A 25,861-nucleotide genomic window follows, 5' to 3' on the forward strand; every position below is an offset into this window, starting at 1 on the left:
TTACTGCAGATCGTTGTAGGGCTGTTGCATGCGGATTTGTGATGACTTCCACTGCACTGGCTACAAATTTGGGTAGGAGCGGGGCAATTCTTTTCTAAGTGTGAGAATTTGTAACATTTGTGGCACTGTCTAGGGCGGTCATAAAATGCTATGGGTCGGATGCTATCATAGAAGAGTCTAAGATTCTTCGGCGTGTGTGTTCCGTAACAGGTTACTAAGCAGGTTTCAGAGGGGACGGTATCTCCCCTTTTTTGGAATCGTCGAATACTATATACTTGGATGTTGCTGTACTCTAATTCGGTTTTTAAATCACAAAGATTTAAGTCTAACGGTATCTCATGCAGAAGGAAGCGAGATGTAATGTTTTCTTGTATCACTTCAGGTTTGGTAGGTATATCAAATAGAGAATTCAGGTTGGTAAGTTCCAAAGCTGTAGCTAAATCTGAGGTTTGAATAAGTAGTTTGCCCTGTCTTGTATGAGTGCATAAACTAATTTTCCTTGGGTTGCTAACAGCGTTCGTTAGAATTGTTTTTAATTGCAAAGGTTTTTTGGGAAACGAGTTTACTCCTGTTGGCGAGAAAAATAGCGTGTATGAATTTAAACCATTGTCCGTTGCGTACGTCAGTTTGTCTTGGATCGTGTCGTCATATTCTAAGAGGATGTTAGTATTCGTTTTAATAAGATGACTGCTATATTCTGTAGCAGTTTCATCCATTAATTCATTCTGATCCATTATTTACATTTCCAAATTATACGGAAAATTGTAACTTACAGTTTTCCTGGAAAGAAGCAGAAGAGTCTGTCGGAGAAGGGGGCGGTTCCTTTCCCGACGAGCGAAAACTCCCAACTCGGGAGAAAACAAAATTACGAAGTTCTTATCAGTAACCGAGGTGAAGTATCCGTTACTAGAAATATAAAGGACCTACTTTATCACTATTCTTTGCAGTCGATTCACATTAAAACATCCAAAGATTTTTTCACTCCACAAACAACCTCTCGTGAGTCGGTTCCATAAATGGTAATAAATTCTGAAAAACCTCACCTATGTAAATATAACTAACTTTCGAGTTTTGCAGTTAAATTTGATAATTTTTTATTTTGAAGATAAAATTATCTACAATATTCCTCATTAAAAAATTTTTTTGATTGTTTATCCCTGCATTTCCCTAATATTTGTATAAAAATTCCCTTTATTCTGTCAGAAAATCTCCAGTTTTCCCTATACAAGTAGGATTAGAGGGAAATAAAAAGAAAAAATTTCCCGGTAACGCGTGTAAATTTATTACCGAATTTAAAAATGAGCAAAAATTATGTATATTTTAGCTTTAATATACTTTGTCTTTTAATTAAATAATTTTGTTAGAAAATTTTGTGGTCAACAATGCGTTATATTTCGTATATACTTTTAGTACCGAAGTTTAGCATAGTTTTTGTAGGGGCACGCGCGAATCTTCATTTCTAACCGTGTGGCGTGTATGCGTGGTGTTCGTGTTCTGAAATTTGTCACAGGAATCGGCGGGAATATTGTTAGATAAATTTTAACTATTTTCGTTTTCTTCAAACACTGTAAGTAATTAATTTATTTTTTATCCTTTTCTTCGATTTATTCATTGAAATGTGTTTAATATTTATAAGTAAATTAACAATTTCATTATGATATCTCAAAGCAACTGTCTAATTATATAATAAGTTTAAGTATACTTATGTTGATTCAATTGTTCTCTTTTTTAACTTAATATATTCAAGAATTAGTTAATATTAGTCTTTTTCTATGCATACATAGGTTTTGTCAGTGTTTTGGTTAGTTTTATCAATGATAATTATCAGGCTAACTAATGCTATGTTTTATTCAGAACTTATTCTAACTAATAAATGCTTAGAAACTAAAGTAATTGTATCAGCATACTTCAGTGGTCAGTTTTTGTCTTAAGCTTATGTTTTATGTGTCGAGGTATTTGTATATAATAACTACTTAATTATAGTCTTTATAAGACAGGAATTTTAAATTTAAATAAAAATTAATTTCTGGCTTGCTTCTTGAACTATGAAGAATGTAAGTTCTTAGCGAATATATTCTTTTCGTTAAAGAGTGAATTTATGGGGAGCCTGGGTTAAAGTTAGAAAAGTGTTATTCAGTAACATGTGACCTAGAAAATATAACCTCACACTGAAATCCAAAAGTAATTGTTATAAATAAATGTTTTAATGCCTGCTTTTATTTTGGCCAACCTGTAAAATAGTGATTAAAATTATCAAGCAAATTTTTTATAAAGGTAATTCATAACCAGGGATGAAGAACCTATTTGGATTGACCATAAACTAGAAAGTATGATATAAACTAAAAATTACATAAGTCTGTAATGGAAATTAAACATGCATTTCATGTTTACACAATTGTTCATTTTACATAGTTTGTCTCAACCAATTTTTTTTTATCCTCGCAATTGTTGTTAGGTGAAAATTTTTATTTCTGGTTCAAGTAAACGAGTTAAAATGTTAAGTAACACAACTTGAAATTGTAAATCAAAATACCAGTACAGCATTACATTGATTCCTGGTTAAATTTAGGGTTGCGCAACCAGTGGGTTACATGCAGTCCATCGACTGTTGATGCGTGGTTCGCGGGAGCTTTCGAACATGAAAAAAATATTTTGGAAAATAAAAAGATGTCAAAATGTGAATCACATATTTTATTCATAACTTTCTGACATGCTCAATTTGCAGATTGTCTTGTGTATCTATGGTTTCTCGGTCGGTTCTTCCATGGTAATTGCCTTAGAATTTTGCATAATATATTTAAAATAGCGCAATATTTTTAATAGATGACTATTCGCAAATTGGAGTAATCTTTTTTTTTGCTCACTTTATTTTTCCCTTATTTCATCATATCCAGTGATTCTTCGATTTTTACTTTTTTGTTATGGTTTTTAAAATCCCGATGCATTTAAAACAATATTACAACTCTTGGGTGATAAATCTTGCATTATCACTTTTTGAGCTGCTTTATTCATCTGGCCGGTTTCATCTTAAATCTAAATTTCTCTTTTATTATGACAGTTAAACTATGATAGATGAGTATTTAATCACTGTGATACTATCTTGTAGCAATTTCGTTGGAAATACAAATTATTTTTCCACCATTTTTTCATTCGTTGGCATGCATTTCCACATAATAAATAGAATTCTTATTTTCATTTATTTATTTTTTTCAAAAGAAAAATCCAAGTTATATAAATAGACCACTGTAAATGAGAGAGATATTTCCGTATTGTGATCTGTCTTGCCAAGATGCCAAATAGATTTTGTTTCTACTGACTTTTAAGTTATAATAGTTATGTGTTTTTATTTCTCAGATTAATATATTAACTGTTTTAACAATTTTAGATAATGTCAAAGAAAGGCAAGAAGGAACAAATTGAAGAAGAACCTGAAGAATATACTGTGGAAAAGATTTTAGACAAACGAATCACCAATGGGAAAGTAGAATATTTTTTAAAGTGGACTGGGTTTCCTGAGTAATTATTCTATTTTTTTAGTTTTCATGTAATAAGTTTATTGTTGAATAATCTAACTAATTATACTTGTTTATAGTTCTGAAAATACATGGGAGCCAGTTGAAAATTTAGACTGTCCAGAATTGATCAGGAAGTTTGAAGAGGACTATAAGAAAAGAGGTGGGAAGGCTGTTGAAGACAAAAGTGGAGTTGATAAGAAAAGAAAAGCTAATGGAGAACCTGATGTTGTTCCTAAGAAAAAGATAGAGGTATAGTAAAAGTTAAGCCTTCTACTTAATGTCCCACTACCCTGGCACACCTTATTAATAATCTTTATTTTATTTATGTTTTCCTATTGAAGTTTTTGAAAGTCTTTATCCTGGCCCCCAAATGGTTGACTAATCTCATTTTATTTATTTTTTAAAAATTGGTATTATTTAGAAATTATTAACAGTTCGATTAGCAAAAATTTGACCAAGTGGTAAATTGAGAGACAAGGTTACTTTACTCTTGACAGCAATTTCGGCAGTAAAAGTTAGGGTGCTCAACCGCTGAAGTGAGAGCTTCTAAACATAATACAGGGTTGCCACTCCATAGCAGGGCTGATTGTGCTCCGGAAAAAATCCGGATTTTTTGCTAACCGTGATCCGGAAGTTTCAGGAGATCGAGGGTTCAGGTGGTTCAAAAAATCATTGGTCGCAAAAGTTTCTGGAAATCTAATTTTCAAAGGTGGAACTTAAAACCACAGTTTATTTTATTTGTAAGGGAGAGTCAGATACTTTATAAGCGTGTATTCAAGATTAATATTAATTTTTTATCTGTAAATAGTTATTATAATCATAAACTCAAGAAAAAAGAGATATATTTGTAAATTTTAATTACTTCTCCAGGTCGACATAGGTATTTTGTAAATGGTATAGGTTTGTGTAAAATTTTAAATATATTTTAAGTAAACCAAGAAATATTGAGAAAAAGGAAAAAACCCTGTTTAAATTTTTTTTTAATTTTTCGATTTAAACTTTTTTTTTTACTCAAGAAATTTTCCGGAATTTTTGACTTGGGTTCACAATCACCCCTGCCATGGGGAAAACCTGGAAAATACAGGTAATTTAAAAATCACCTAAAATAACAAGGAATTTCAATTTTTTTTATTTATTTTTTCTTTACGAACTGGGAAAATACAGGGAATTTTTTGTTTCTTATTTTTGTCTGGTGACCACTCAAAGCGTAATCTATGGTATATATTTGACCATTATGTTCAGCTGTTTTTCTAGCAATTAAAATTAATAAATATAGTTAATATATCTCACACAAGAGCGCAGTAATTGTTGTTTCCTCTTAATATATAGTACATGTACAGGGAATTTTTTTTTTTCCAGATTTGAGTGATAACTCTGTAATAAAAACAAAAAAAATTTAATCATACTTTTGAGTCATCACGTTTTGACACTCAATTTATACAGATTCTTTAATAAATGTATTCTTAACAATGTTTTCTTTAAGCAGTACTGAAACTTATTGTAACAAGATATCTTATGTATTTTATAATCAAGCATGTGTTTCTTCCATAAATAAATGCATATTCCAACAATGTTCACCCATAGTTCCGCTAATCTAAAATTTTTATTAGTTCCTTTTACCATATCCTGTTCACAATACTTTTATTCTGCCTTTTCCAGCACCACAACAGATAACTTCAAGAACACAAGACTAAAATTAAAAGATCCATAATAATTTTGGCTCTAATTAATTAATGAATTACTAAAGCAAACTTGCTAGGAATGTTTTTTTTTTCTCATTCGTAATTTATATTTTAATGGGCAGCCATTTTGCAGAAGAATTGTGTGATATTTGCTTGCAATTAGATGTGCATAATTTTTTGTAAATCCGGATTTTAATATTATCAGGCACCTAATTGCACTTTTTCTGATGAGTTTTCACTGTTTATTGCAATAATTTTTTTAAATAAATTTACACAAGTTATGACATTATTTAATTAGCGTCTTTTTAACATGCTTGATTCTTGTGGTTCCGTTGTAACTACACTCTGTTTTATCATTATTCTCTTTTCACTTATTATCATGGATTTTGTAGTTTGCTAAAGTATATATATATATTCTTTTATGTATGCATATGTTGCTTCCTGTAATTACGTCTGTATAATCTTTATTTGTTTATTTTTCCAACTTCAACTATAAAACTTTAAAAAGACTTTTAGATATCTTAAAGACTGATACTTCTAATTTAAAGTTAGGAGTAGACAGGGTTGGGTTTTTGACGTCAAAAGATGGATTTTGACATGACAAGGGTATAAAACTGGTTTAAACCGTCAAAAACTGAAGTTTGTCAAGAAAATATATAAACTTCAAAACTACCAACAGTTGCCATGCATTATATTGAAATTTAATTATACTATAGGTAATCATCAGGTTTAAAAATATTTTTTAATTAAAATTAAGGTAAAATAACATATTTAAAATCTCAGAAATTTATATTCAAATGCATGTGCAGAAAAATTTTGCAAAAAAATTTTTTTATTTATATTTTGAAAAAAATAAAAAAATATTTTTTTTTTTTTTTTTTGATACTTAAGAAAATTAATACTTTATTACTATGCATTTTTGACATATAACTAATATTTGTAAGGAACTTACAAGTTATGTTGTATAAATACAAACTTGATACAAGTGTATAAAAAAAAAAATTTAATGTTATGCCGAATATCTTTATTATCCAGTATGTTAATTTGAATTTAAAAGTAGTTATATTTGTGAATAATGATAAATATAATTCATATTGTTTATTATATTTATTTATAATTATTACACTTATCATTTTAAAACAATTTTTACCTCTTAATTTTTTTTCTCCACTTATATTAAGAATACAAATAATGCATATCTTGAAAGCAAGAAGTAATTATTCAGCAGCTGAATATTTAGATGTTCAACAAAACTATATAGTATTCAGCAGAATAAAATTCACAAGTATTTGGATAAACTAAATTTTCAGCATAGTAAATGAATAGGCTGAATAATATACTGTAAATCAACATTAACTACTCTGTGTGTTTAACAGAAAGCACTTAAATTTGTATTGTCTTATGTTAAAAAGATTATTAAGAAGATTTAAAAGAATATTAAAAAGTTTTTTCTTTAAAACATGTCTAATGTACAAAACTGCTAATGTTTATCTTTAAAAATGTCTAATTTTTAGTATAATCTATACTATACACTAAATTTGGTTATAAATAAATTTCTTAATAATATCACTGCAGATTTTCAATAACACATGAAAATGAATACATAATATTACAAAAGATGTGAGCTTTCAAAAGTACAAAATTTTGGTTACTATTCAAAATATAAGTGTTTCTTCAAAATTTTAAATTTATTTTTTCTAGAACATTTTTAGAAACACTATCCTTTATAAAAAAAATATATAAATTTTATGTATTAATTAAATTTCACATATGAATATAGGTTTTTGATGCGACGGTTTAAACCGTCAAAAACCTGCCAACCCTGGGAGTAGAACATGAAATATTTTACAATTTTAGTTTTGCTATAATCTAGTTATTTTTATTCGTTTTAGTTAAAAGGTGAAGAGACTCCGAAAAAAGAGGATCGTTTACGGGGATTTGACAGAGGTTGTGAGCCTGACAGGATAATTGGTGCCACAGATTCTGGTGGAGAACTGATGTTTTTGATTAAATGGTAAAAAATATGCTTGTGTATATTTTTCGCTTATTGGTTTTATACAGTATGGTATTTTTTTATTAAGTTAGATCTTCAGTATAGAAAGCCTTTAAAGTAGATATAAGTTTGAATGCAAACTCTAATAATTATTGCATTTTCTGACAACTTATGTTTTAAGAATTTAGAAATAATTTTGAATTTAAGAAATAATTGAAAATTTCATAATTTGCTCTTTTTCTTGTGAAAAATATATAGCTGTCTGCTCTTCTGCATTTTTATCCTATATTCCACCTTTCTACACAGAATTTTAGGTTTTCTGTATTTTGGGAATACATTAATTATCCCTGTGTAGAAGTCTTGATGCATTTGTCGAGAAAACTAGACGATACCACGTGTTATGGAAGAAAACAAGCACAAATCATACGTGTAAAAAAAAAATACAATAAAAAGATGAAGCAATGAAATTTGCATGCCTTGATTGTGATAACTACTGAAAGGAACTATGCACAAGACTTAAATGTTCATTTGAATTTCATGTCTCAAAAAGGAAATTAGTGTTCAATGTTGAAGTAGTATTACAATTTTACGATTTTTAAAAATCTCTTGGAGATCTGCAACAGAAACAGCTAAAAAATGAAAAGAATATTTAATGCATATTAAAAAATATATTGAATAGTGATAATTATTTAAAAGAATCTATATAATAATATAGAATTGGCGTGGGTTGAATGTCTCATGCTATTACATACCTGCCAACTTTTACGCATTTGGTGTAAAATTTTATTTTTATATTTAAAGTGGTAGTAAATATTTTTTTTTCTTTTATAATCTAAATTTTTAAATGATTTTGATCACCACTTTCCTAAAAAAATGAAGCATATATATTAACATGCGTTACTATCCTGGTAGGCAGCTTAAGCTTTTTCAAATACAACATATTTTTTGCTTAAAATTGAAATTTTTATTCCATTTTAATACCACTGGGAAAAATCGTAATGGAAAGGATTAAAAGTTGGCAGGTATGCTATTACACAAATGTTTGAATTGATATTCACATTTTAATAAAGTTGTATTAAAAGATATATTAATATGTTTTATGTACTGTGTGAACTGAATTTTGGTACAAAGTATTGTACATTATCAGATTATTCTCATTTCTCCTTCGTCTTTCATCACTTAATCCATTTTTATAAACGATCTTTCTGCTTCAGTGCTTTTTTTAGGCACCGACAAACTTCAAATTGCCAATTTTGGAGCACTCGGTCTTTGATTTTCAAAACTCGATCAATTTTCCTTCACCTGCGCGCAGTTCCTTGACCGTTGCTTTGTAAGAAGTAATTGCAGTGAAAACTCAAACATTCTACATTCAAACTATTAGTTACTAGTTGCTACTAACTACTAGCCCCCCCCCCTCCTTTCATCTAAGAAACTGATCCATATTTGAGAAATCACAAGAAGCCGTCTAGGAAAAATTAACTGGATATGTAGAAATTTCATTGCCCGGTGCAATAGCATGTATAACAATTTTTCTGTCAAAGATTTGATTTATAACATTTTCCTTCTGTTGTGATTCCAATTTCTTTTGTACTCTTACTGACTTCAGGAAGGTAATTACCCTCCCTAAGTGTAGAAAGACCACCTTAGTTGACAAGATTGTGATTATCTCTTATCTCTGAACTATTTTCATGTCATTTTGCTATTGATTCACTCCCCTAAATATCTAATCAATTTTACATGTTCAATGTAAGGTTCAGGAAAATAAAAAATTCTGTTTAATAAAAATAATAAATGGGAAAAAAAATCAAATTTTAATCAATTTTCGTGCAAGTCAAGACATATTGAGAAGTTCGCGGATTTTAGGAAAAAAGATGACAATTTCGCTGAAATTCGCGCAGCGACAAACCTGCAGCCCTATGCATGATGTATCCCAACTTTGCTTGAAGCTGTAAAAAAAAAAAAAAGACGCTTGTAAAATCTCCATTATTTTATTTCTCCAATATTGACAGATATGTTATTTATTTATATATTTTATTGTAACCGTGATATATTTTTCTTTCGTGTTTCTGGCAACTTTGCGTAATTAGTTTATATTCCTCGTAACTTCGTGCCTGTCTTGGTGTTAGGTCTCTAGGTAAATAAATAGTGAAAGAATTAAAATTTTTGTGAAACAATTACGAGTGTGTGAGATTGATACTTGACAGGTTTGGCTTACTAGATATAGAATGTGAAGATCAGTTGCTGACATAAACAAATGCATTTTAACAACCAATCATGATCAAGGTGCCCTCTCTGTCTCTTGCAGATTTCCCATTTTGAGGGGTACTATCACTCGGAAATGGTATTCTAAATCATCTTTAAAATGAAAGCTTTGTAGCACTTACGGCTATTTTCTTGCATGCAACCTGGTTGTTATTGAGTATTTTGGTACAACTTCATTTCTAAACTCTTTCTTTTCCCCGTAAATAGGAAAGGATGCGATGAGGCTGATCTTGTTTCTTCTAAGGTAGCTAATGTGAAATGTCCACAGGTTGTGATCAAATTCTATGAAGAAAGGTTGACCTGGCACACTGGAAATAGCTGTGATGATGAAGATGGGGAAAAGGAGAAAGAAAAGAAAGCAGCTTCTTAAAGAAAGGATTTTTAAAGAAAAAAGAATTTTAAGGTGCTCCTCTTCCATTTTGTATATAGTATCATGTGTTTCAGCATCAGTAGGAGCCCATAACATTGTTAAATTTCCTTCAGTGACATCTGAATGTTTCAAAAATGTGTTCATCCTCGTTTTCTAATATTGAAAGAATGTAAAGTTGGTGCACATTTTTCTTAAATTGGCTGTAACCTATTATTTTTTCTGTAATTGTATTGAAAATGAGTTAATAAAATGTTACTGTATCATTTAAAAAAAATGTTAGTGTAATTATTTCTCAATTTTTAAGGTTTTTGAGTGACTAGGTGTTAGGGTTTGGTGCTGAGTTTCCTCATTTCTTATGAGATTACTGCCTCAGACTATTTTTTAATACGAGTGAATTTCCCAAGAGTCTTTTTCAATAGACTTTTGCTGTCTTTATATTAAACTTAGAATTTTTTTTAAATGAAATTATTCTAATTATCAAATGAAAATATATATAATAATTTTGTTTTATTTTATATTTTGGGCAAGAATAGGTGTATTGAATGTGGCATATGTTTTCCAAGATTTGAAATCTATTGTCCTTTTACTCATTTTTCAGTTCCATTCCTTGTTTATGTACACCATGATAATGCCTTATGGTGTAGGCAAAATCCCACTTCTAACCGATTTTTGCCAAATAGGATCAAATCATCTGTTCAACAGTTAAAAACATATAACATATCTGAATCGTGGTATAAAACAAAAAAATTTTAATTTATCGTTTACATTCTTTATAAGTAGTTTACATAATACTATAATTATGTTTATTTTTGTATTAAATATATATATTGCATTTTTTATTTTAAGCATAAATTTCGTTTAATTTCCTTTGAACCTGGAATTTTATGTTAACTGATCGGGAGGAATGGAAATTTTCTAATAAAATTAGTCATACTCATTAAGCAAATTCAGGCAAAAAAAAATCAGCTGCATTGTTTTAAAACATCCAGGAATTTTTTTTCTGGCAACAAGTTTTGTGGAATAGTTTTTCAATATCCCCCTCTCATCAACTAGAATGTCTCAAATAGTGATTACTTAAATACAAATTATGCTTATCATAATTTAATCCTATTAAAGACATTGAATTTGTCAAGACTATTTGAAAAAATGATCAAGAAAGGAGATGGATTTACATGCATTCAAAAGATTCCTTCAATTCAAGAATGTTTTTCGTAATAAGTGTATTTAAAAATTAAGTGAAAGAGAGTGTAAAACTAACAACGTAGAATGGAATCGTGAGGAAAACTAATTTTAATTACAAAACATAAGAATTATGACTGTTTTAATAGAAGAAAAGAGACGTTAAAATAGAAAAAGTAATACTCAATCACTGAATCGTGTTTTTTAAACGTGCTGCAATAAGTGTTGATGCTGAATGAAGTTTCAGGCTAAAAGAATTTGATTTTAAGAATGACAAAACATTTAATAGTACAATGCAATTTTGATTCTGTAATTCTTCATAAGATTGAAAATAAATGTTATTAATTCTTAGTTTTCTTTATGGGATATTAATTGCATTGTATTCATAAATTACTTATCTTTAGTAAATTAAAAAAGCGAACTGAAACATTTTCTTGAAAATTTAAAGGACATTTTTTTTTTTCATTTAAAGGTTATTTTTCTGGTTTCAGTCTTTTTTTTTTTTCCTTTCCTTCTATTTTTGAGGATATATATATATATTTTATATCTATATTTCAGGAATATATATTTTTCAGATTTATATCGATTTAGGTAATTCTTAGTAATGTTTCTGTTACATCTTTTATATTTAATGGATTTTTTACAAATCTGTTAAATTTATAAGCTCAAATCTTGTCGAAAAATGTAATTTTACAAGCACTATGATGATTCCAATATTAATTGGTCACATAACCAAAATTTAATTTTGTTCTTTGTCAAAACTAACTTAGACAATTTGTTAAATGGAAAAGCAAATCAGAAGGTGTTTCAGATAAAATTTCTATGCAACATTTTTAAAAAAATGCCAAATCAATCATTCAAACTGTTTTAAACAATTTTTTTTCAGGGTATATGTATTTGAGGTATTTCTAATAATTGCCTGTCAACTTCTAACTATCATAAACAAATTTGATACAACTAAAGGAAATTATTTTGCTCTAATAAACGGTATTGGTGCTAAAAGAAAAAATTGAAACAAATTTTTTAGACATTAAAGATTTGACGAATTGAATAAAATGGGGTCTTTAAAATTTTTTAGCAAAAATAATATACAGTCAATAAATTATTGATATTACCTAACTCAGTGTTTCCCAAAGTGTGGTACGCATACCCCTAGGGGTACGGGAACAGTTTAGCAGGGGTACGTGTTCTTATACGAAATATCTTGTAACAAACGAAAATTTCAAAACATTTTATTTAAAAACAAAGCTAGCCATGAAAATTTACGATTATGTATTTTTCTATTGGCTATTTTTTGCAGAGTTAACAATTAATAATTAGTGGTGTCAACAGTCAGTTGTGACTTGAATTTTTGTGAAATTTCTTATAGTAAAAAATACATTCATTTTTTATTAGGGGTACACAGTGTTACGAAAAATTTAGAAAGGGTACACAAAAGTCATAAGTTTGGGAAACACTGACCTAACTAGTAAAAGAAAGGTATTTAGCAAAATTTTTATAATTAAACTACAAAAAACACCTACTAAAATTCAAAATCTTTTGCTGAAAATAGTTAAATTCATTATGAGAAAGAGAACATTTAGAATTGCTTTTTTACTTCTGAGCAAAATGTTCACAATATTTAACAATCCTAACTCTAACGTAGAAAAAAAAACTATTATGTGATGAAATTACATTATAAATATTAAAAAAATATTTCACAGGAAAATTAAAATTAACCTATACAAATGTTAAAATATATTTAGTTCACGTAGCAAGACCTTTCTAACCACCACAGCTATAATGTAGTACATAGTTAGGAATTTTCTAACAAATAATATACAAACATGTGAATGCAAGAAATCTTTTTCTCTATGTTCGGTTTCCTATATTTAGTACTTAATTTTTTTTTTCTCTTTTACGAAGATATTTTACAGATTTTATTTTTATGCACAAAATTAACATTTACAATATTTAAAAAGAGGAAGGTTACTTTTTTTATATCTAATATGATCGAAACACGCATTTACAATTTTATTGAGTGCGTTGAAAAGTGATTACTGATACATGCAATAGGTAATTTCTATGTCGTAATATCATATTAAAAATTAATACCATCTAATTGTACCCAATTAAAAAAGGGGGAAATATATCACATTGATTAAATAATTCTGTTAAAAATTGATTTTTCAATGAAATTGGTACTCATTAAAATACAAGTTTATAAAAAAAAAATGAGAAAAATACCATTATTTCATGCGGGCAATTTTTTAAATGATTGCCACTTCAGATTTACTTTTAACATAACCAAATATATATTTTTGTGTTTGTCTTAGTTCATTAATTCTATCTAAAGTTATTATGGATTTTTTTTCCTCGAAGTTGTCTTTTTCTATAAAAAATCTGGGTAATAAAAAAAAATTCTTAATTGTGCATGAATGAGAACTGGAATAAATACCTCGTTAATGAAAAGTAAAAAAAATTAAATTTTAGAACAGAGGAGCTCCGAGAAAATTTTGTCGGAATTTAAATTGATTAGCAGAAATCCGCAAATAATCGGTCTTGGAAATTCACAGAATTCTGCAAACTAGTGTAAAAATCATATATTATTTAATTTTTAACCTTAAATAGTATTAAATAGTTACTTATTAAAATGAATACAGCCTGCTACATGGTTAAAAAGATAAATATTCTAAGACCCAAATTTACAATTTCATACATATACTTGCAAATTATTAAAAATTTATGTTTTAGAAAAGAAAACAAGTATGCACACATGCTTGGAAATTAAATCAACAATCAAACCAGCATAATTCTTTTATTTCTAATGGTACTAAATACTATACAAGTTATAGAATATTTACAACTTTAAATAAATAACACAAGAAACACAGACCATATATTAACACAAAATAAAATCTTAAAACTTAATGTTATCATAAAAACAAAAGAAAATGCAAAATTAAAAAGTGAGACATTGTATTTTTAAAAAAATAAGTGAAAATGTTTAAGATCATTTTATTTTATAACTAAAATGAAATTTGTAAAAACTGCATTGATATTTTACTGATTTATAACTATGCATGAGTTAGTTAAATAATAACTCTGATAAAATCCTAACAATGAGATAATAGCCATATGTTGGCAATATCTTACAGTTTCTTTTCAAATACATGAAATTAATAAAACCTGCAAATTAAAGATTAAATATATTGAGCCTTATCATTAAGGAGGGGAAATATTAGAGTTTTAACCTTCAAACATACACCCAAGACTTCTGATAATCTTTTCTTTAAACAACAAAGTTGAGAATTTTTGTAAGTTCTTGTTAAAGTTATAACTAAAAGAAAATCAATTTTTAAGAAACGCAATTAAGTGCAAAATATTTCATTCTATTACCTTGAAATGTATATAAATAGTAAACTTTTCTCGGAGCTACATGAGAAAGTTGTAGCTTATAACTATCAAACACGTGTAGACATAAGTTGTACACATAACTACCAAAAGGTAATTGGGTAATTTTTAAGAACGTATCTACAATTTTGAAACTAAACTGTAAGTTTACAGTTACTGTAAGCTTTATTTAAAGTGCATGTTTGCTGATTAAAATATTATGCATAAATCAGAGTGGAAGTTAAAATTGGAGTAAAACTTTAAAACAGTATTAAATACACTGTTTTACCATTGAGAGAAGAGAAATGCTTGATAAAATTAATACCAAACATTCGCTCCCTAGACTCCCCCTAGCCCTCCGGCATGATAATGGAAGCCAGATGGCATAAATCTGAAAATAGAATAGCCAATTGAAACAAAGAAAATACATAATAGAATAGGTTAATAAGATTTAATTAATAGTAAAACATATTACCAACTTAAAAAGTAATGAGTTATTATTTTTTTTTCTTTAAAAAACTACATTTTAAAAATAGGAAAATAAATATATATAAACGTGCATTCTAATCTAAATTGGCGATTTTTTAACCTACAATAGTTTATAATAGTTTTAACCATGGATAAAACTGTAACTTAAGCAAATCTTTGTAAGACCCAATCATCAAAAACATATTGTACCCAACATATTGTAAGCATAGAAACAATGATTTTCAAGTATTACGTTTTGGGTAATATAATAGCTGTATACTTTATTACAAGAAAATGTTAAGCGATAATTTAAAAAAAACATTTGCTTTTAATAAATTAATAGTTTAATTAAAAGTTATATGAATAGATGAAATAATTATTATGAATAGTTAGATAAAATAACATACTATGCATTTTGTTCTTTTCTATTTTTGAATGAGAGTTAATTTAAATCGCTTGTTATCAGAAAAATCATGTCTGATAAAATGTTTTGGAAGCTGCTAGCATTAGAAGATAGAAGGAACCTATAAAGTCTAACAGACGTAAGAGTTCCTATAAATTTTGAAATTCAAAGTCTAAATTGTTTTTTTTAACCCCTTTATACAAATAAATATTAAATTGATAAATAAACTTTTCGGTCCTTTTTTATACAAATAAATATTAAATTGATTAATAAACTTTTCGGTCCTTTTTTATACAAATAAATATTAAATTGATAAATAAACTTTTCGGTCCCGAAACTACAAAAGTTATGAGTGATAAAAAAAGTGGAATTTTTTAGATTAGTAGAAATTGGATGATTGAGTAATAAAATTGAAATAGTTGAATTAAAATAGCAAAGAATTCCATAAACAGTCCTTGCAGTTTCAAATAAAAAATAAATACTTCACAAAATAACAAAATAATAATCAAACTTTAAAATACTGAGAAATAATTTGAATACATAGTTGCCATCAAGAAATTTATGTAAAAATCAAATTTAACTTAGAAGGCAAAAAAATGCAGATATTTTTTTCTAAAAAATAAAAAGTTACTTGCACTTCTAAACATGACACTATGTAATTCAGGATGCAAATTATTTTATTGTTTAATGTTTTTAAAAAAATATCACTGAAACAAAATACCTGGAATTACTATTTCTTTTTATTAAGACATTTTTTACAAGCAATGTGCTATATAATTTTCTTGGTGAAAATAATGGTACATATGCTATAAAAAAAAACTAAGACCAAGACTCAATCTTAGTATGTAAAAAACATGTAAATTCTTAATTTTGATAAATATTAAAAAAAGGAAACTAATTCAGTATTTATGTAATAATAACAATAAATAACTGACAAAAATAAAATATTTTAAATTAAATATCTCACTTTTTAATAAAGCATTGTAAAACATTAACAATAATAAAGCATTGTAACATTAATAAGTAATCTGAATGTTAAAATACAAACTTTATAAAATTTAGAGAGAAGAAAGGAAACCTCTTTAAATGGTTAACTCACAACAGTAAGAAATTCTCATAAGGATCAATTTCTTTTAATCCTTCATATCTCAATGAGATTACTTTAAAAAAAACTGACAATATTAAAGCTGCAAGATACGTTTAGATTAGTTCAAGTAGGTAGATATTGTATTTAAGTAGCACAACGGGCCATTGGCGACGACGGTCTGGGAAACATCCCTGAGGATGATTCGAAGATATGCCATCACTATTTTGATCCTCTGCTGAGGGCTCCCCTGCTTTGATAGCTTGACTATGTGCACGCGAAATAAAGCACTTTAAGGTAGAAGAGTTTCAGAAGGACGGATATTGAGCACCCTTGGTCCCTACGCAGGTTGATCAAAGTGATTACCCACCTGCTTACTGACCACAGCCAGTGATGTTTGACTTTGGTGTTCTACTGTCTTTACGATCAGTCCACTGTGGGACTAGATTAGTTCAGACAGTAGCCTTTTTAGACTGAATAAAATGATGAAAGAAAGGGATTCCAAATTAATTAATGGTATAGATTCAAACATTCATGAGAAAAAACTACTTGAAGTTATAGATGGTGTTTCACTCTTGAATGAATTTTGTCAGATAAATCCAAAAATCAATATTCCTTAAAACAGAAACTATATTACAAAAGTTAAGTTTTAAAGCCTTTAGACTATTTCATTAATTAGCCACTTCTGGTAAAATGATGAGGAAAGCTCACTTCCTATATATTAAGTTTCAATATTTTACAATGAATTACAATTATGTCCAGATAATATCAATGATATAATGTTGATTTTCAATATGTAAGAATGGTTATTTCATGTACAATTTATATAATTAAATCTTACTGAAAAGTGTTATTTAACCCCCTCCTTCTCGCTCCCGTGAAAATGACGGGATGAGGTTTTGCCCTCTATATCTCGCTCCTGTGAAATTTCCGGGCTGGAGTATTCAGTAGTAATGTGCCAATAAGAATAAAACTAATTCATTTCTTTTGCCGGAAAACATTTTATTTCTTATTTTACACACCAGATGGCAGTACCAGGATATTTTTAAGGTAATTGTAAATAGTTTATTTTAAACTAGATGTCAGCACTAATCAAATACATGTATTTGGCAAAATAGGCACTTTTATGACCGTTTTCTTGAAAATTAACCGATTGTTATGGGGTTAAGAAATATTAATGATTAAGGGTTAATTTAGATGCAGAAATAAACATCTGAGGCAACTTATTCTTAAAAACAATACAAATTTTGTCCCATGTGGGTAGCATTGCAATGAAATCAGGAACAGTTTTTGAGATTTCTTTAGAGCATGCTGCTAATTACAAGGAAATTATCATAAAAAGCACCCCAAAAAATTGGTTTATGCCTATACTAATCAATATCAATACCATATCGATAAAAATCTCACAAGGAACCAATCTGGAACTCATTTACACAAATATCAGGTTGTTCACAGTTTCACCTACCATGGTAATATACTTACAGCTGACAACGCTTAAAAAGATCCAAAATTATCCAATGAATACAAATGGAGCCTTTTACGGATTAAAACGATTCAGAAAATCTTTACCGCAATCAAGAAATCTAGATTTTCTGCATAAAATATAAATCAGACTAATACTTAGCTATGGCTTAGGAACTTGGATTCTGACCAAAGCAGAAGAAAGAAAAATAGTCATTTTTAAATGGAAAATTCTGCAAGCCATTCTTAGTGGGAAAGAAATTAACATCATTTGGAGAACGAGTTTAAACTTTGAGCTATGTAAAATCTTCAGAAAAAGAAGCCAGATATAATAAAATATATTTAAAAAATTAACCAGGGGGAATTGAATATATATAATGGATGACAATTCCATATTAAACAAATTCTTCTTCATATACCATTCATTAACAAGCATAAAAAGAGGAAGACCCAGATTGTGATTGATGAAATCAACAAGACAGAATTTTTTGCTATCCAAGAAAAAAACAGGCACACAAATATGAAAAGTAAAATGCAATGGAATTTAATTTCAAGGCATTGGACCACCCAGGGCTGTCTAGTCAACTATGATGATGATGACCTGCGTACTTCAAATGAAATCTCCAAGTGACATTACCCGGTTTTTAGTGGCTAAGCTAGGGATGAGCACAGGATTTACTATTCAAGCTCAGGTAATTTTATATGGGTTATTTTATTCTTGCTTGAATCTGATAAAGAAGTTTACCCTTTACTTCTGGTGAAATAAAAATTGTATTTTACTATACATTAAGAATCATTAAATCTAATGGGTAACTAGCTGTGTAGTTAGTAGCATTAAAAAAAAAAACTTAACATAAACCTTACCTGAAATTGCTAGTGCAGTGCACAAATAAAAAGATAGGATTGACATACAGCAATATTATTGATTTACGGGGCTAACTTTTAATACATAATTTTTCTTAAGCAGATGATATTTTAAGTTATAAAAGCAATCACAAAACATATTTTTTCTAAAGTACATGACAATTTGATCGCTAAATCAAAAGTCAGAGATGTGTGGCTTTTTTGGGTTTTTTTTTATTTTTTTATTTGTGCACTATAAATCAATTTGAATCACCTGGTTCAAAATATCCTTAAGTGTCAAGTCAATTTATTTTTTGTTTTGTTACCAATAATTGAGGAAAAATAACTATTAACTGTATTCTATGATTATCACTGATAGTAAAAAAAGCTTTTGTAAAAATTTAAAAAAAAACACAAAAGCACTTTAGTTTTGCAACTGGAAGACTCACCTACAACACACTGTAAAACAGATAAAATATATATACATATACTTACGTTTGATTTAAACTTCGACTTTCACAGCTGGGGAATTACTGATTTTCTCTTCAATAGACTCGTCACAGTTATTCAGATTATCATTTTTGAATGGAATAACATAACTCTGTTCTAAACCATGTCCAATAATTTTTAGTTGATCTTCATACAAGGAGACAGTAGCAAAAGCAGGACTATCTGGTGGTGTTTCAACAATGCCAGTGAAGACAACATAACTGATTCCATGAGAATCTACAGCATAGCCACTCTCATGAGTGTGTCCACAAAAGTATGCCAAAACGCATTTATGCTGATGAAATATCTGAATGATTTCATTGTAGTTCCAAAGAAGACAGTTCCAATCAGTACTGTCAGGATACAGTCCGACATGGCCTAAAGATAGAACAAAATCTCACATTTAAGTGTACAGAAATATTATAGATTAAAATAAGGTCACATATTTTTTATTTTATAATTTTGTAACCGTCGTTGAACAGCCAACCCAATTTTGGATTTAGGACAACTAATGTTCAACTCCGTATCCTTGTAATTTTGAACTAATCCAGAAGACAAGGAAACTCTTGGAAAAGTACCGCCAGAGGTATGATTTGTTATAAAAACATGGAGGACTTTGTGACTAGACAGGTGTTACGTACATCAGTCATTAATCTGTCGAGTCACAAAGGCCTCCGTACACGGGGAGTCTTCAGCCAGTGGGGATCGAACCCACGGCCTCTTGGACAAGGTCCCAATCCCTACCAACCAGACTATCCTGGCCCTATGGTCACATATTTGCATTATTGTTTGTTTCTTTTCTTTCTTAAAAAAATTGACATAGATATCTTTAACGTATTTATAAAAATAACAGCCTATAAAAATAATCAAAAATTCTTAACTCTCATTCAAACAAATATCGAATAAAGAGCCATAATACGAACTTTATGGAATACATTAAATCACCATGATTATGACCAGTTTAATATTGTTTATGTCATGCTGTAATTGACTTTTGTTTCACTCCATGTACTTTGAACATCCAATCAAAGAGCACTCAAAGCATATAATTTAATACCTTCACCACCTAAAAGCCTTAAAGTTTAAAACTTTAGCAAAATACAATAATGTGTTAAAAAAGATTAAAATCAAAAATTTTTTTAATGAGTATGTAATATAAAGAAGGTATTCTTTTCACTCACTATAACATTTCATAGATATGCCTTTAAAATTAAAATTGCATAAAAAAATTAGAAGATATTTAACACCCTAGTTTTAAAATACCCAGCAGAAAAAGGCAATATGAAAAATTTTGTTTATTTAATATGATTTTAACATTTTTTCTTTGTTTCACAATCAAAATAATTTTAGCTTCTCAATCTCAAAGTCTTTAGAAACAATCTAGATTTCAACAGTGTTCCAGAAATTGACTATAAAAATCTTAAAGATGTATATGTTAAATTAAATTTTAATGATATAAAACAAAACACATTTGCGCTGATGAACTCAATGATTTTATTATATTTCCATAGTTCACTTGTTATCACTATCAGAATCAGGGTTTGCCAAGTGGGCCCACTTTGAAAAAACCCACCCGGGTTTTATTGGGTGGGCCCACCTTGAAGAAACCCACTTGGAAGGATAAGTGGGATTTCCCCCCCCCCCCCAAAAAAAAAATTTTTTTTTATTAAAGCTTATTGATGCACATTTAATTTTATATAATCTATTGTACAGCATAAACTTGTCAAATAGAGTTGCATGATTTATATGATTAAGTTTTTAATACAGTACACAACCCGTTATCCGGAAATCAGAAAACCGGAAAACCAAAATACCGGAATGAAATTCGATAAATTTTCCCGCCATTTTGAAAAAAAAATTTTTTTTTCCTCATAAGATTTTAGGATTTTTCTTTCTTTTCTGAAAGATGTTTACCGTACCATCATTTTAGAAATAATCATTACTGTATTACTTCATCGTTTTTTCTTCTTTTTAAGATTATTTCCTAATATTTTTTTTTAGTTGGGTTTAATAATAAAAAATAAACGGCTTTTTGTAGCGATTCAGAAAACCGGAAAAATCAATTATCCGGAATAGCGATGGTCCCGATCGTTCCGGATAATCGGTTCCCTACTGTATTTGTAAAGTAAAAGAAACTCGAATCTATAATTTCATAATACTAATGAAAACTTTAATTGGATTTTTTCAAAAAGTAATATTCTAATGAAATTACAATTCAAATAGAAATTTAAATAATATAGTCTGAAAGGATTAATTTTTCAAATATAGTTGCATGCTTTAAATATTAATATTAATTCATATGCTTAAAAAAATTGAAAAGAAACAATTTTTTTTTCCTACTAAGTGATACATTAACACATATAAACAGTTTAATTTTCTGGCTTTAAAAAAAATAAGCTAAAACTTTTATAAGAGAACTGTTTAAAATTATTCATCTAAAAATGAACTCATTTTCCTAGGGTTAATTATTTGAAGAGAAAAAAAATGAGACAAGTAACTTATACTCGGGTGAATATGACAATTCTATACATGGCGATATAGGTTGTAAAGTGACTGTAAAAATCTGACAATTCTATATCGTGTCAATATAGAAAAAATAGCAGCTCTTTGATCCCTTATAGAGCAAAGATTCGTGGATATATTCGTTATAATTATACATAATTTCAATTTCACTTTATCTTAATCTTATTATAAAAGCATGGAAGACCATTAAATATTTATTTCAGTTTTTATTAAAGTCAAAAGTCAGATGAAATTTTAGTCTTTACTGATTATAATTTTATAATAGGTAATAAGTTTAATAAATATAGTAAATAAATGTGTGTGAAAACAAAAGATTAATAAACTTGTTCCTTTTATATTACTGCATTTATGTTTTATAATGCTTGAGTTAAAAATTATGAAACGTTATGTACTTAATAAAGATTCACATATGTATTAGTGATAATGCGTTATTTAAACTTAATATAAAATACATATAACAAAATTAAAATAACTTTTTGGATTTATTTCTATTTTTAAGCTTATACAACTCTTTTTAATAAATAAAAATATTTACACAGTAAAAGTTTATGAGCATTAATTGAAAAAAACCAATTTTCCCCGGGTTTTTTCAAATAAAAACCAATTTCCCCCAGGTCTTTTCAATAAAACCCAGGCGGGTTGGGTTTTTTTCTAAAATACCAGGGTTTTTTGAAACCCTGATCAGAATGATCCTAACACACTCATAGAAATGAAGAAAAAGAGTTACACTTCTAAAACATTAAGAATAAATATCTCTATTCTTTTGTTTAAATTGTTCATCTAATCTCTATTAAAAAATAGAATTGTTTCTCAAATTAATAGTTTTTAGAGCCGGATGAGCCCGGTTTATAGAGTATAAATACATTAATTAAAATTTAATGTTCAATTAAATAACCTTGAAAAATTCTTAAGATACTTATTGTAAAATTTTAATTGCATAAGTAAACATAAGCAATTTTATATTTATTTGCATACATTTCACCCTCTTTTTAAATTTAACTTTCCTTACTTCTATGCAAATTTACAGTATTATTTATTAAAATTGTGATGCAATATTAAATCTATTTTTATCGATATAGATTTTGCCACATTTTTAACACAAACTGAATTCATACATTTTAGGTCTTTTTTTTAAATTCATGAAAGCATACATAAACAGGGTGTGTAGCCAAATTATTCAACAAAAAATAAGCACCTTTTAAAAGATATTTTTAAGCACTTGAAAGAAAATGTTATAATTAGGCAGGGTTGGAGAGTTTTTGACAATTAACGGTTTTATTTTGTTTTAACCGTCAAGTCAAAAAAAAATTTTTGGATTTGTTTTTGAAAATTGTCAAAAATTATGAAATTTTGAATCATGTGAAACGAATGGCGTTATCATACGCTACGGACTGACAACGCGCTGAAATAGATTGGGGTTAAATTAATTGCAAAAACTTTGAATAGAACAATGTGAACTGTGTCTTTTTGCATAATTCGAAGAGAAAATCAACATAGTAAAGGAAGAATCTCATTTTGAAAAAGGGAAAATTAAGCACTTTTTAAAAACCCTACGCACCCTGATAAAATGTTTATTAAATTACATTAACATTAGTACACAAAGGAAAAAAAGAACATTAAATACCAAAGACGATAACTCTCTGCCCAAGTTCATCTGATTCACGAAGTTCATTGTTCAACCAGGCTTTCTGATCCTCTCCAACTGCTCCATTCATCTGCTGAAATCGAACATCTAACCCTTTTAAATCACCATCACAGTCCCAATCCTCGAAGACATTATGACCGTGCTTGGAACTCAAGATCTTAGCTGCCATTTGATAGTTAGGATGATCGACATCATAGCCTAGAACACTAACATCAAAACAGTCCAAAGAAATGAATTTTAAATTTGGTACAGGGCAAAATTTATAATACAATACGGGAGTTTGGTGTTCGGCAGGATTTAAAGGGCAAAACACTTCAACTGGAATATCAAGTTTTTTAACAGATTCATAGAACAGCAGAGCAAGTTCATTGCGGTTGAAATTATATAATTCATGATTACCAACTGAATGAAAAGTAGGTATTGAGGCATGATACTCAAAATGTTCCAGAGTATCTCGCAGACTGGAATATGATCCCCCCAATTTATGGTTTAATCCATCAATTATATCACCAAGTTGAAGCACAAACTTTACTTTATGAGATTCTTTCCAAGATTTGAATGCAGCATCTACTTGATCTAAAGCTTTGCGGTAAAATCGAGTCTTGGAAGAATCATGAGGCGCAGGTCGGTCTTCACAATCTGCATATTGAACATCAGTTAAGACTCCAAATGTAACTAAGGGTTCTACGGTAGTTTTCGGCTCCAAAGTCATAATGAAACTGTAATATAGAAATTTACACATTAATTTGTTTATAAGGATGTTCACAGGCAAGTTTTAAATGGATGGAGTACGTGTTTCAAATGAATTTTACAAGATTGCAAATGAGGTAAAATATTATGAGGTCAATATTATTTCATCATTGAATAACAAAGAGGAGATTGCTTCTTTAAATCTATCTGCATGTAATGCAAATTAAAGATAAAAATAAAAAAGATTTGTGAGTTTTTCTCAGATTTAAGTTTTTCTTTTTCATTCAAGGAATTTTTATTCGTACTATTTTTAAAGAATATACTATTTAATAAAAATAAAAAAAAAAGAATTATTCTGTTTTTTGCTATTCCTTTTTAACTTAATTTTTCTTCCATTTTTTTTCTTTTTTTGAAAACTTGTCTGATTTTACTTAAAAGAGTTTTCAATGCAAAACAAGATTAAAACAATTAAACTAATAAACTAAGTAATAAACAATAACAAATATTTATTTCAATATCAGAAAAGTATTTGAATAAAAAGAATGACAAGGAAATATTGATTTGATTTTAAACTTGATAATATTGTGAAATCAGAAAAAATTTAAAAATATATATCAATTAAAAGAAAGTAAATACATCATTTTAATATTGATATTCATTTTAATATTGATTGACATTTAAATAATGATTCATTTCTTTTTTCATACAAAAATTAAACACATCAAATTTTAAAATTAAAAACAGTACATATATCTTCTGCCATCTTCTATTTTATCCATAAAAAGTTGTTGTGTAATTAGTTTCTGTAAGCTATAACGTAGTAATTTTTAGTTTCTTTTTTACTACATTACAAAAAAAAAGTTACACATAGTTACTATTTGGAGAAATGCTAGCAATCTCTCTGTTTACATGGGTTTCTTCCCTGTATGTTATGTTATATTCCTAAGGATGTAAAGGTTCAATAATCTTAATTTAAAAAATGAATAAATTTACACCAAAAATGATATTAAAAATATATTTCTCATCCCCAGTATTAAGAAATGTCCGCACTTCCTTTCAATGACCTCTTTAATAACTTTTTGCTAAATTATATTTTATTCAAAATCGTATCAAAACTATAATAAGAATGAGCTGAAAAACTAATTTATATGAAAACCTTAACTGAATTTTTAAATTCGAAGACCAGATGAGCGATTAGGTTTCTTTAATAAAACTTATATAGAAAAAAAAATAGCAACAAGAAAGTAAGCATGACGCAGAAAATTTATTAATTATCCCACATCGAAAGGCAAAAATAGGGTTTTGTTTACTTACCGACGAAGAATCGTTCCGGCCAGTAAGAATTTGATTATCAACGTTACACACTCCACTGTCACAGATTAAAATTTCATAACGCGAAGGATACTTTTAAACACACTTTTAAAACAACTGTGTAAACAAACTTCAGGTTAATTCCGGTTAATTCACATCCTATTCAACACATACACCGGCTCTTCGCCGTTCTTTAATTGAACTGTGCCAACAGTTTCACAACAAAATGTGGAAAATGTTCGTCCGTAAATAGTGAAAAATATCATTCAGTTTGTCGAGTCTCAAAAGTCGATTCCATTGGTTCGTCGTTAATCGAAACGTCTGCAGCCAATGCTATTTTTTGGCGGAAATTGGCATCGTTTCAGGCGATAAGACACCAAATGAGCACGTGCACGATGAAAACGTTAATTGAAAAGGCAGCAAAAATAACGATAATAACTCACTGAAGAAAAAAAAAACTTCATGCATGTATTTATAAGTTTTAATTTAAAAAAAACTTTTATGGATAATTATTAAATAATAATAAAGTAATATTTTTTTTTAAAAAATTAAAAACTTGTTTAAAAAAAAT

General features: G+C 28.3%; 2 protein-coding genes across 7 annotated transcripts; one reads left to right on the plus strand and one right to left on the minus strand.

Moving 5' to 3' along the window:
* Positions 1 to 869: 869 nt before the first annotated feature.
* Positions 870 to 10,096, plus strand: LOC107445861 (chromobox protein homolog 3). Of its 3 annotated transcripts, none has more exons than XM_087150026.1 (5): positions 870 to 1,019; positions 3,386 to 3,516; positions 3,593 to 3,764; positions 7,090 to 7,211; positions 9,660 to 10,096. In XM_087150026.1, the coding sequence occupies exons 1-5, from the start codon at positions 1,017 to 1,019 to the stop codon at positions 9,820 to 9,822; spliced, it is 591 nt and encodes a 196-aa protein (XP_087006152.1). In that variant the 5' UTR covers positions 870 to 1,016; the 3' UTR covers positions 9,823 to 10,096. The 3 variants fall into 3 exon arrangements, with proteins under 3 accessions (XP_087006152.1, XP_042904383.1, XP_087006151.1); XM_043048449.3 differs by lacking the exon at positions 870 to 1,019 and adding an exon at positions 1,223 to 1,567; XM_087150025.1 differs by lacking the exon at positions 870 to 1,019 and adding an exon at positions 1,457 to 2,893 and having other exon boundaries at positions 3,073 to 3,516.
* A 3,685-nt stretch (positions 10,097 to 13,781) lies between these two features.
* On the minus strand, positions 13,782 to 25,610 carry LOC107445858 (manganese-dependent ADP-ribose/CDP-alcohol diphosphatase). Of its 4 annotated transcripts, none has more exons than XM_021144881.4 (4): positions 25,294 to 25,610; positions 23,269 to 24,008; positions 19,128 to 19,499; positions 13,782 to 14,764 (listed from the first exon to the last, which is right to left on the minus strand). In XM_021144881.4, exons 2-3 carry the CDS (start codon positions 23,999 to 24,001, stop codon positions 19,135 to 19,137), a joined length of 1,098 nt encoding a protein of 365 aa, XP_021000540.3. In that variant the 5' UTR covers positions 24,002 to 24,008; positions 25,294 to 25,610; the 3' UTR covers positions 13,782 to 14,764; positions 19,128 to 19,134. The 4 variants fall into 4 exon arrangements, with proteins under 4 accessions (XP_021000540.3, XP_021000541.3, XP_087006157.1 ...); XM_021144882.4 differs by having other exon boundaries at positions 25,136 to 25,297; XM_087150031.1 differs by lacking the exon at positions 25,294 to 25,610 and adding an exon at positions 24,973 to 25,081.
* Between the last annotated feature and the right edge of the window lie 251 nt (positions 25,611 to 25,861).

Source organism: Parasteatoda tepidariorum, chromosome 8 (assembly GCF_982258835.1).
Source record: "Parasteatoda tepidariorum strain Cologne lab strain chromosome 8, Ptep-v5.0, whole genome shotgun sequence".
Lineage (NCBI taxonomy): Eukaryota > Metazoa > Arthropoda > Arachnida > Araneae > Theridiidae > Parasteatoda > Parasteatoda tepidariorum.

Coding starts and splice junctions, on each gene's coding strand:
- LOC107445861 (XM_087150026.1), top strand. Junction 3,765..7,089: donor TTCCTAAGAAAAAGATAGAG/GTATAGTAAAAG, acceptor TATTCGTTTTAG/TTAAAAGGTGAAGAGACTCC. Junction 7,212..9,659: donor CTGATGTTTTTGATTAAATG/GTAAAAAATATG, acceptor CCCCGTAAATAG/GAAAGGATGCGATGAGGCTG.
- LOC107445858 (XM_087150031.1), bottom strand. CDS start 25,004: ATGAGAAATATATTTTTAATATCATTTTTGGT. Junction 24,009..24,972: donor TTTTTAATATCATTTTTGGT/GTAAATTTATTC, acceptor TCTATATTACAG/TTTCATTATGACTTTGGAGC. Junction 19,500..23,268: donor GCAGAGAGTTATCGTCTTTG/GTATTTAATGTT, acceptor TTCTATCTTTAG/GCCATGTCGGACTGTATCCT.